The sequence below is a fragment of the Scleropages formosus genome, chromosome 13 (genome assembly GCF_900964775.1).
Source record: "Scleropages formosus chromosome 13, fSclFor1.1, whole genome shotgun sequence".
Classification (NCBI taxonomy): Eukaryota; Metazoa; Chordata; class Actinopteri; order Osteoglossiformes; family Osteoglossidae; genus Scleropages; species Scleropages formosus.
The window spans coordinates 7,305,160-7,316,094 of record NC_041818.1 but is presented as its reverse complement, the minus strand read 5'-3'; the positions used below and the strand labels follow the sequence as shown (position 1 = coordinate 7,316,094).

At 40.1% G+C, this 10,935-nt stretch overlaps 2 protein-coding genes across 2 annotated transcripts; one reads left to right on the top strand and one right to left on the bottom strand.

The window, feature by feature from the left end:
• Positions 1–18: 18 nt before the first annotated feature.
• Positions 19–2,908, bottom strand: nxt2 (nuclear transport factor 2-like export factor 2). The gene is made up of 4 exons (XM_018737292.2): positions 2,710–2,908; positions 1,747–1,833; positions 1,216–1,360; positions 19–344 (listed from the first exon to the last, which is right to left on the bottom strand). Exons 1-4 carry the CDS (start codon positions 2,722–2,724, stop codon positions 160–162), a joined length of 432 nt encoding a protein of 143 aa, XP_018592808.1. The 5' UTR covers positions 2,725–2,908; the 3' UTR covers positions 19–159.
• A 175-nt stretch (positions 2,909–3,083) lies between these two features.
• Positions 3,084–10,431, top strand: psmd10 (proteasome 26S subunit, non-ATPase 10). Its single transcript, XM_018737180.2, has 5 exons — positions 3,084–3,253; positions 3,575–3,673; positions 6,626–6,772; positions 7,572–7,738; positions 8,631–10,431. The coding sequence occupies exons 1-5, from the start codon at positions 3,140–3,142 to the stop codon at positions 8,782–8,784; spliced, it is 681 nt and encodes a 226-aa protein (XP_018592696.1). The 5' UTR covers positions 3,084–3,139; the 3' UTR covers positions 8,785–10,431.
• The last annotated feature ends 504 nt before the right edge of the window (positions 10,432–10,935 follow it).

Sequence of the window (10,935 nt, the reverse complement as noted above, 5' to 3'; positions counted from 1 at the left end):
TTTAAATCTTGTTTTGGGAGTTTTATTTATTCAAATACATTTTATTTATTCACAACAAGATTTAAAATCCTGATCATGTACATCAATGCCTTGGCTTTACAGCTATTCCACAAATGATCCTATTTCCAGAAAGTTCCAGATTCCAAAAACGCCTCCTCTTCAGCTGGCCCAGTCTTGGAATCGGAAGCAGTCGCTTGCAATTTTCCACACAGGCTGGTCGCTTGTGGGAGAAGCTTGGGCGGTCAAAAGAAAGTTCTGGTTGAAATAGCGTTGTTTATTCCCATCAAATTTTACTGACCCTCCAGTGACCACCAGCAGAGTCGTTTGTCCTTGAGTTGCTTGTTCTGCAGTGAAATTGGGGGGGTTAAAACCACAGTGCAAACATTCAAGTAATTCATATATTTGTAGTTTGACTGGTATGTATGAAGAGATTTGAATCTATAAAAGTTTTTAGCTTTGTTTTAAACTCATTGATACACACTGACCTCCACTCAAAAGCAGGACAAAGTGACCTTTACCACCAAGCAACAATCAGTAAAACAGACATCCCTTGATTTATTCACTGATTCAGTTCTGTGTTACAGCACATTGCTAACACACTTAAACATTCTTTGATCTTTCAACATTTCTACAAAATTTGAACATAAGCTTAAAACATCCATTGAAAATTATTGCCTGATTCACCTCAACCTTTCGCCCCATTCAACATCTTGTCATTTATCACGAACACCACACCATGGGAAGGAGATGAATCACGGTCAGCCAACACCTCTACTGTTACACCTTGTGTGTCACGCTAGTGCCAACTAGCGGCTAGCTGTGGAAAGGCAGGTCACTTTCACTCTGTAAAGTACTCTTTAGAAAACTACACAGGTGAAGAAACTACAGACAAAAATAAATATAATCTGAAAAATGCATATTTGAAAATTCATAAGGAGGAGCCAGTGTATTATATCAACACGCATAAAATAATCAAACCAGTAGGTACTGTCCAGGTTACGACTATAATCGGTAGGTCTTAGGTTCGAATTGCACTCTTGATCAAGGTAATTACCCTGCTGTAAGTGAAGGTAAATCATAGTGAAGTTCAACGTTTAACACTGGAAGTCAACTTGGACAAAGGTACTGGCTAAACTCAAGTTAATACTGCTAAAGCTATAAAACTGAAGTTATTTCCCAGAAGCCTTTGAGAAAAAGCTGTGGCTGTCCTCTCACCGTGCACCGGCTGGCAGTCCAACGTGTGCACCTGGAACTCGCTGGATGGGAGAGACTCGAAGAACTCGCCGAGCGCGTCCTGGCCGGACACCGCGTTGCCGTTCCACACCAGGGTCGCCTTGTCCAGGTACAGCCGCGTCAGGTGCTGCACAGCACGGCCACACATTTACAATCATTCATATACATGCATTTGATACTTTTCTCCAAAGCAACGTACAACCCGGAGAACAATACAAAGAGTGCGCCACGTCAACAGGAGGACACATTTGGATGCAGACACGTGATTCTAGAGTACAGTCCACGTTTCACACACCACCATATGAACCAGTATACATCACACGAGTAGCTCCATAAAGACTTTGTTTTTTCCGAAATTATGATTTAATTTAAATCATTACAATTTGATAATTATCAGATAAGTGAGTTTGAAAGCACATATAACAACTTCCTTTCTTATTACATTTTAACGAATATGTAAAGGATGGGAAACAGCAAGGACATCCACGCGATCGCTGTCGCAAAAATACATACCCTCCGCTTTTTGTCCATGTAGTCGTAGTATATATTGACAAACTCCTCCGAGTACCTGCAGGACTGGTCCACAATGGTCCTAAACTCCTGGGCACATGGTATGAAAAGTAAGGAAGTAAATAAGTAAATAAATAGAGACCATGATATCTTATTACTGTTAATATGTGCCGTATACACATTTATATCTACAGTGCTTCTTGAAAGTATGTGAACCGAGGGATGCTCATTGATGTTAGATAAAATATTATTTTTATGAAATATAAATATTTAAAAAAAAAAAACTTATAAAATTAATAAATTGTTTTACACACCTGACTCTCCTTACCTACTTGAGGATCACTTATTTTCACACTTGCACTACTTGTGTGTTTCTACTACACACATTTGGTCATTACACACCTATTGAGTCACATGAGAAACACTGATTCATTACATAACTATTTTGTGGTAAAACTAAGGGACACCAGGGGTTCACATACATTCAAGCACCATTGTTAATGTATTAACATGAAGATACTGGCTTATGAATGTCTATGGTTTTATTCCTGATATATTTTCAAATATTTCTCTCTCTATGTATGTATGCCCGCCTTCCCAGCCTGCTCAGCGCCACAAGGCTCCTCTTCTTAATACACGGTCACACCATCATTTCCCCGAGAAGCGCCCCCAGTGGTTGCACTCTCATAGTACTCATTTTTCCCATAATGCAACTATTTACGACAAACGCTTTCCCGCTCGAATTTACAGAACGCATCGGATCGTTACAATACGGTGTGTAACAACATGACGAGCAATCATGGCCTCAGAGGCACCAGCGCCACACGGTTCGAACGTGACATTATTCAAACACAACTCCATGTTCATGGGTGAGGCTCCGGTGCGGTAATAAAGAAAATCTGACACATCGACGTACACTAACTAGCGACGCCCCTGCAACGACGTACTAGCCAGAATAACACTTACTAACGTGGACGCCATGTTGTTGCGGTGATCGTGAAACAGCCTGCGAGGAGATTCCTCGGTTTATGTCCGTGTGCGAAGCCGTTCGTAAAAGCAGTAACCACATTTACCACGCATGCTCTCACCAAACACTCGAACAAATAGAGGTTCTTTCGTGTTTAGATTCCCTATGAAACACACTGACAACAATTAAGTTCCTAGCTAATCGGATATTCCGATTGGCGCGCCCCAGCGGAAACGGGGACAACATCCGGTAGGTTTTACTATAGATATATAGTCAGTGATGTAGACATGTTCGTACTTTGTATGGCATTGGAAGGTTGTGTTGCTAATCTAGTTGGTTTACATCTACAGAGTAGCAATGACCCGGAAGGTGTCCTGAAAAATTGCCCCGCTGGAAATTATTTGTTGTTGCTTAGTTGCACTGATAACTATGGAGGGTACTGTGTCCAACTTGGAAGTGTGTAATTTGGCTTACAGTGGAAAGTTTGACCAGTTGAAACAATGCATTCTGTCCGACAAATCACTGGCCTCGAAAACAGACCAGGTAAGAGTAAAATTACAAAACAATATCACAGTGTGTTTCACAGGCAACATGAAATTGGCCGAATCGAATGCGGTTCGATCGCGTATGGTACGGAGGCGAACAGCTTCAGCTCATCACCGTTTAGTGACTTAGCTCGGTAGGTAATGGCAGAAAAACAGTCTGCGTCTTCGTGGTGCGTTGGACATTATGATTAGCAGTGAGGTGGCTGCACACCATGAGATCGGCGTATTACGTAGACTAACTAACTAAGTCGCGCTATCGACTCGAGTAGGAGAGAGAGAAAGGTAAAAGTCAAGTGTCTGGCGTTGTGATGCGTTGCAGGACCACCGAACGGCGCTGCACTGGGCCTGTTCCGCGGGACACCTGGACATCGTGAGCTTCCTGCTCGACTGTGGAGTGGAAGTTAATCTCAAAGATGACGTAAGTGAGCCTTGTGCGTTCCAGTCTAAATCCTACTTTGCTTCCTCCTCTTATTTAAATTGCGAATTTTTGCGTCCGCGAACAGCCCGTTTGTTGGTTTGAATGATTTTGATCGTATTTTGTTTACCGATCTGTCCTCTAGCGCTCTTCTGTCTGCTGCGGTTCTCTGTGTGGCCGCTAGTTGGCAGCAAAGCGCGTGTGGAGTAGCTACACTCTTTTTTTTTTTTTCCTTTTGAGTCATTTTTACATTTATTAATTTAGCTGAAGCTTTTCTCCAAAGCGACTTAACAGTTTTGAGGTTACAGTTATTCACCCATACAGCTGGGTAATTTTACTGGAGCAATTCAGGGTAAGTACTTTGCTCGAGGGTACTACAACGGGAGGTGGGGATCAAACCTGCAACCTTTGGATCCAAAGGCCAGTGCTAACCATTACACTAAAAGCTAGATTTAAAATTTACATCTATTCATTTAGCTGACTCTTTTCTCCAAAGCAGCTTGCAACATTAAACTGCTTACAATTATTTACTCATTTATACAGCTGGGTAATGTTACCACAGTGATTTATGGTGAGTACCTTACTCAATGGTACTACAGCTGGAGGTGAGACTAGAACCTGCGACCTTTGGATCCAGAGGCATCTGGACTAACCAGTATAATAGCAGCCACCCCTTAGTAAGTTATAGTTTCAGTGACATCCTGTACAGTTAAACTTTACTGTAAGATTTCTCTGAAAGTAGCTTTTAGTTGAGCTATTTTACTGAACCGCTTGTCCCCCGCAACCCCGAATGGGACAAGCAGTTCGGTAAAATAGCTTTTAGTTGTGGTAACTGTGTCCAGGACAATGACATATTGCAGAAAACAAGGGTGTTACAGAAAAGAGAAAAGAATAAATAAGAATCAGAAATGACAAAATGAGAAAATAAGTAGATGAATAAATAGACTGATAAGTAGATAATGCACAGTGGTTTTCTAAAAGACACACACTCTAAACACAGGAGATCGACCGTACACAACATTCGTACAGTTCGATGTCCAATATGTTGGACAACCGAATTTTCCACCAGGAAAATTGCGCAAAATGATAACAGTTTTTGTTCTAACCTGCGCAGTTGTTATTGTGGAATACAAGCAGTCCCTTGTAAAGTCTCTCTTTAAGTCGGATTTGTACATAAGTCGGAACAGTTAGGTATGGTTTGTGTCTAATGTCAGTTAGTGAAATGTTTGTCTTAGTATATAGTATGTAGTGTACCTTTCTATCCGTAAAAAATATTAAAGACCTCTAGATACACTAAAACATTTTTAATAATAATAATATATGTAACTGCAGTATTTATAATAGCCAGAGACAGAGAGTGTGTGTGTGTGTGTGTGTGTGTGTGTGTGTGTGTGTGTGTGTGTGTGTGGGTATAAAAACATTAAAGAAACTTTAATGTTTGCTTTTCCAGTGTTTGTTGGCTTTTCACCTTTTTCCAGTCGCTTTATTATTTCCACTTCAGTTTCAGTCATATCGTTTTCATGTGTGTTACTGTATTTGGCATGGTCCGTGTCATATTGAGCCGGTAGGAGGCTGAGGTGGGTAGGTAGGTTGATGGGTAGGGGTTTGTCGGGGGGGAGACTAATCACAGGTCCTTTATTGTTGGTACACAAGGGAGCAGGCAAGACTCATGGTCGGGGATAGGCGTGGGTCGGTCAGTGTACAAATGTAGGTGTTGGGGAGAATCCAATGTCGTAGTTGAGGAGGCGACACAAGTTTCGGGAGCCATGGTCGTCAGGAATGGGAACGAGGGACTGAAGAGAACTAGGGACTTGGAAGGAACAGATAGGTAGTCATGGGTTCACTCAAGAGCACTGGAGAAACGGGTTTCTCAAATGAGATTTCGCAACCAGGGTGTGCCGGTGTGGCTTCTTTATACCGCCCTGCTCTGATTTAGGGAAAGTGTGCACGTTCGGGGTGAGGTTGTGGGCGTGACAGTCCGACTGAAAAGAACCAAGTCTTTGTCCTACCTTGGATTCACGTTCCTCGAGCCAACGAACCGCTGTAGACGTGCGATGTTTTGATGAGCATTGCAAAGTAGCGCCGTTTGTTATTACAAATCACTGTATGTAACTCATTTTTGGTAGGCTTTAAGTTTACATGTATTCATTTAGCAGATGCTTTTCTACAAAGCGATGTACATCTCATAGAAAATGCAATGTGTAAATTACATTAGCAGACAGAGAGACTTAGATGCAGACACGTGATTCTTAAGTACAGTTTGTTTCTTTCACCATATGAACCAGTGTTACTCACCCAAGTAGCTGGATAAAACGTTATCAGGATATCGACGATTCCTGATCACCTTCCTAATAATTTTTTTTTTTTTTTAAATTTTGTTTTAATGGGGGTGATTCATAACTACAGGTTGTACGTAAGTCGGATGTTCGTAAACCGGGGACTGCCTGTATGACAATAACTGATATATCTCAGTATACCGCCTTTTTGGTTGAACTGATTGAGGAATGGAAGAATCCTTAAACCTGTTGAGTCTACCCTTTGGGACTCTATACGGTCTCTTAATGTAGTCAGTGTAACATTGATGTAGCTCAGATTTAATAAAATGTTCAAATGAAATTCTTTTATTCGCTATAGCTATACCCAAGTATTTATGGAAACTTGACCAAATACAAGTCAAGGGAATAATGAAGGTTTTTTGACTGGGTAGATCATATAACTGAAAGTATCCTGTAACTAACAAACTCTGGACATGTTTATGGGATGAAGTGGTCAACCGTGTTGAATGGGAGGGTGTGGAGATGACGTTTTTATTGTCACTGATTATAATGAGTTTTAATGTTTTAAAGATTTTTTTTTTATTATTTTAAGTGTTGTGGCTTCATGTCAATATTTTGTTTGTGTAACCCAGTGAACGGTTTTAAAAAAATCACAGTTTGTCTCTGAACTGTATTGCAGGCATGCTGGACCCCTTTACACATCGCGTCCTCTGCTGGGAGAGAGGAGATCGTGAGGGCTCTGATCAACAAAGGAGCGCAGCTGAACCCTGTCAACCAGAATGGCTGCACTCCGCTGCACTATGCTGCCTCAAAGGACAGATATGAGGTAAACTGAGTGGAAAAACCCAGCTTAATATTTAATAAATATTGAAGTGCAGCAGTTAAGGACATGGACTTTGTGACTTGAAGGTTTCTGGTTTAAGCCCCAATTTCTTTCACTGCTGTACCCTTGCAAAGAAAAATTTTTTAATAAATAAATAAAGATATTTTGAATTGCTCCAGCAAAATTTCTCATCTGGGAAATGGAACAAATACTGTAAGTTGCTTTGGATAACAGTGTCAGCTGAGTATAAAACAGTGAAATTATTGTGTTTTTGTAAAAATGGTGATGATTCTAAATAGCTTAATATTCAGAACCAGTATACAGGTGGTCCCCGACTTACGATGGAGTTACGTTCCGCGAAACCCATCGCAAGTTAAAAATCGTAAGTCGAAAATGCATTTAATACACCTAATACACACCTCTGTGTGACAGACTGGGAGATGTGGATCGCTGTCGCTACCCAGCATTGTGAGACAGTATCGCACCGCACATCGTTTGCCTGGGAAAAAATCAAAATTCAAAATTTGGAGTACGGTTTCCACTGAATGTTTATTGCCAGCTCACCATTGTAAAATCGAAACATCATAAGTCGAGGAGCATCTGTATAAATCACCGTGAACTATGTCTACTAAAGTGAGAAGGTTAAACAGATGATTAATGGTGCAGACTATTGTGTGCCAGTGTATTCGGATCATCAAGGTCCCCCGGCTGATCGTGCCACAGCTAGTTTTTCCTCCGAATTTAACCACTCTTAAACTTAGTCATGGCAAATGCTCAAGATACTCTCTTCATTTTTTGACAGATTGCCCAGATTTTGCTGGAAAATGGAGCTGACCCCAACGCCACTGATAAACTGGGATCCACTCCCTTACACAGAGCCTCTGCAAAGGGTAACTACCGGCTCATTCAGCTTCTCCTGAATCAATGCGCTTCCACCAACATTCAGGATTCAGAGGGAAACACAGCCTTGTAAGTATGGCCTTTTCACTGTGCTCCGTTTTTCCTCACCACACTTATTCAGACTGCGCTCGTCAGATACGTGTCGATAAAACACACCCAGAACAGGAGTGTGGTACTCGGCTCATGACTGTGTTCATGAGTTCCCTCATCAGTATCAACATGTGCAGTGCTGCACATGGTAATGTGATGAATCAGTCAATAGTAGAGTTTGTGGAGACTTTTTTTTTTTCAATAATTTTATATTGAATATCTAATTGTTTTAGTTTTGATGTAGCTCACAGCAAATAGAAATTTAAAATGTCTTGCAACCATTTTTTATTTATTTATTACTGTATCAGATTTCTACAGAGCCTGCCCTATGAATAAATTGAAGGATCTCTATTTTATTAAGCTTTTATTGACAGTTAATTAGTGGTAAATGTGATTTGCAAACAAAACAATTTACAGGCAGGCTTCCAGTCCCAGTTGTGTTCTTATGTTTTGGAGCCAGTGTATAAATGAATTATTGAAAATAGATTGTAGTAGCCTGCTGTTGTGTTAATGTACGTTGTCAATTAATTCCAAAACAGGGATGTTAAACTCAGTTCAAGGTAGGCTATGAGTATACTTTTTTGGTATGTATTTGTAGCACCTTATTCCCCAGTTATGGCTGAAAATCTTCCAGTTTTTTGCACTGATATGTGTCTCTTTCCCGAATCAGTCTGTATTTTTATTTAATCTTTTTTTTTTTAAAAAAATTAATTACATCATTGATGCAAAAGAAAAAAAATCTACATACATAACGACAGCAATGAGTTGAGCTGAGTTTGACTCCTACACTCTGATATACTGTCCTCAGCAGTGGTTGCACTTTATCCACTGAGCTCTCGTACCTCAAGTAACACTGCAGACGTTTTCCCAGACACCTGGCGTGTGATGAGGAGCGAGTGGAGGCTGCCAAGCTACTGGTGGAGCACGGTGCCAGCATCTACATCGAGAATAAAGAGGATAAGACCCCCCTACAGGCTGCGAAAGGAGGTCTGGGAACACTGCTGAGAAGAATTGTAGAAGGCTGAGCTGCAAAGAATGCTGGGAGCTACAAAGCACTTCCGCTACTGCCACGACTGCATTAGGAGGCTTTTCTAGGCCTGCTGTGATGGTTAGTCAGTATTTAGCTGGAGGCAATGCTGATATGCTTATATTAAGAAGAATGTTTCAGCCATCTGAGTTGTTAAAATGTTGGTCCTGTTTGAGAGAAGAAGCCATGTGAAGTCAGTTCTATGACAAGTGTAAAAAGACTAAGGAATTGTAAAAGATATTCTCAATGCTATGTCTTATTTCCTTCGATTTAGTGTTTATATTGATAAAAATTCAAGACTGTTTGGTTGATTAAGGTATGAAGAGTCTCCTCGTAAAATTTAAGCATGTTTCTAATAACAATGTTTGTTCTGAGGTGTTGAATTGTATCCTCCATGTTGTTTTTATGCGTTTACCTTCCTAAATTGTATTTGCACTCTCAAAACGAACCCATTTGTTGCTTGTAGGTTTCATTAATTTATAAACCATTGGCAGTAAAGGCTTGTGAACCTTTAGGAATTCTCAATCTCTTCATGAATGGCTTCTAAAATGTCATCTTCATCCAAGTCATTTGATGAAGACGGTCTGATTAAACTAATTGCTTACACAAAACTGCACATTGTCATATCTTCATTGAGCATATTTTGTAAATATAAAATAAATATTCAAGGGTTGAGGATGTGATACCTTGTATTTAATAATGTGTGGGACCTCCTTTAGTAGCACTAACATAAGTCAAAAGTTTTCTTTAGCTGTTGACCAGACTTGCACTGTCGTTACAAGGTATTTCGGTCCATTCCTCTTCACTATTTGAGTTCGGTTACATTTCTGGGATGTTTTGACTAACCACATTGTTTCAGATCATGTCACAGCATTTCAATAGGCCTGAGATCAGGATTCTCACTTGACCATTTTGAAATGCAGAATTTATTTTTAAGGCACACTTTTTGATTTACTCCTTTTTAGGATTGTTGTCTTGCTACATGGCCCAACTGTTTGGAACGTCAGATCGCACACGGATGCTCTGATGTCCTGTAGAATTTCCTGATACAATTTTGAATTCTTTGTTCCCTCAATGACTGTAGCAAAGCAGCCCCATGCAATGATGCTTCTTCCACCTTGTTTTACTGTTGGGAATCAGGTTTTGATGCTAGTGGTCTTGGTGCTGTACAATTTTGCCAAGTCTTGTCTCAGTGCTCTGTGGTCTTTTTGGAGAGCAAAAGTTTCCTTCATTGTTCCTTTCCCAAGCACCACTTTTGTTCAGTGTTGCTCTTGTAGACTCATGGATCCAAACATTATTGACACCAAGAGATGTATTCAGATTCTTAGTTGTCACCTCCCTAAATGATCTCGCAGGAATATTAGTAGGACATTCACTCGTTGGGAGAGTAAGCAGCAATGCTGAACTTCTTCCTGTTTGTGCACTGTCTGCCTGACAACTGGTGGAGGCTGAGTGTTTTTGTAGCCATTTCCAGCTTTATGAGTTTCAGCACCTTTTTCTGAGCTCCTCTGAAATGTATTCAATGGGCCCATGATGTGCTTCAGCAGATCTTTGTTGCAAAGAGCACATAACCACATTTGTGAGATTGTGTTTTTTTAAAGGCCGGTGCATTTCAACCTACCTCCGAATATCCTCTTATTGACTGGAGTCCAGTTACACTCTTTCTTGGAGTTTCACATACCTTATATGCTCTGGACTTTGACTATTTAAACAATATGTTCAATAACATTACAAGGTAAAATTTTGCATAAAGTATTTGTTATGATTTTTAAATTAAGACTGGGATCACATTCACGGTAGCCATTCATAAAGGAATTGATGATTGATGATTTCAAAGGTTTTACAAACAACTTATGACAACTAGATCTTTTCCTGTACTTCTGGTGTTTGGACTTTTCATATCTGTGAACCCTATTATCAGTAAGATGAGAGCAGCACTGGTGTTGTGGGACCTGTTCTTGTTTACAGCTACAAGTCTTATCAATTAAACTGCCAAAGTTCTGTAAGTTGTTTAATTTTAGTTCTATTCCTTTAGTTCCTTTTCCCAAATTTAGCTTTGATAGTACATATTCATACTTACATTTTATTAACTAAGTAAATTGTCTTAGTGCAAACAAATGGAAAAGTGGAATTTGTTAATGTAAGTTAT

What these genes read in the sequence shown, in the direction of transcription:
- nxt2 (XM_018737292.2), bottom strand. An exon ending in ACATGGACAAAAAGCGGAGG is followed by an intron (nt 1,361 to 1,746) that starts GTATGTATTTTT and finishes CGTGCTGTGCAG; the next exon opens with CACCTGACGCGGCTGTACCT. An exon ending in GGACTGCCAGCCGGTGCACG is followed by an intron (nt 345 to 1,215) that starts GTGAGAGGACAG and finishes ATTTCACTGCAG; the next exon opens with AACAAGCAACTCAAGGACAA.
- psmd10 (XM_018737180.2), top strand. Translation starts at nt 3,140, where the DNA reads ATGGAGGGTACTGTGTCCAACTTGGAAGTGTGTAATTTGGCTTACAGT. An exon ending in TGGCCTCGAAAACAGACCAG is followed by an intron (nt 3,254 to 3,574) that starts GTAAGAGTAAAA and finishes GATGCGTTGCAG; the next exon opens with GACCACCGAACGGCGCTGCA. An exon ending in AAGTTAATCTCAAAGATGAC is followed by an intron (nt 3,674 to 6,625) that starts GTAAGTGAGCCT and finishes ACTGTATTGCAG; the next exon opens with GCATGCTGGACCCCTTTACA.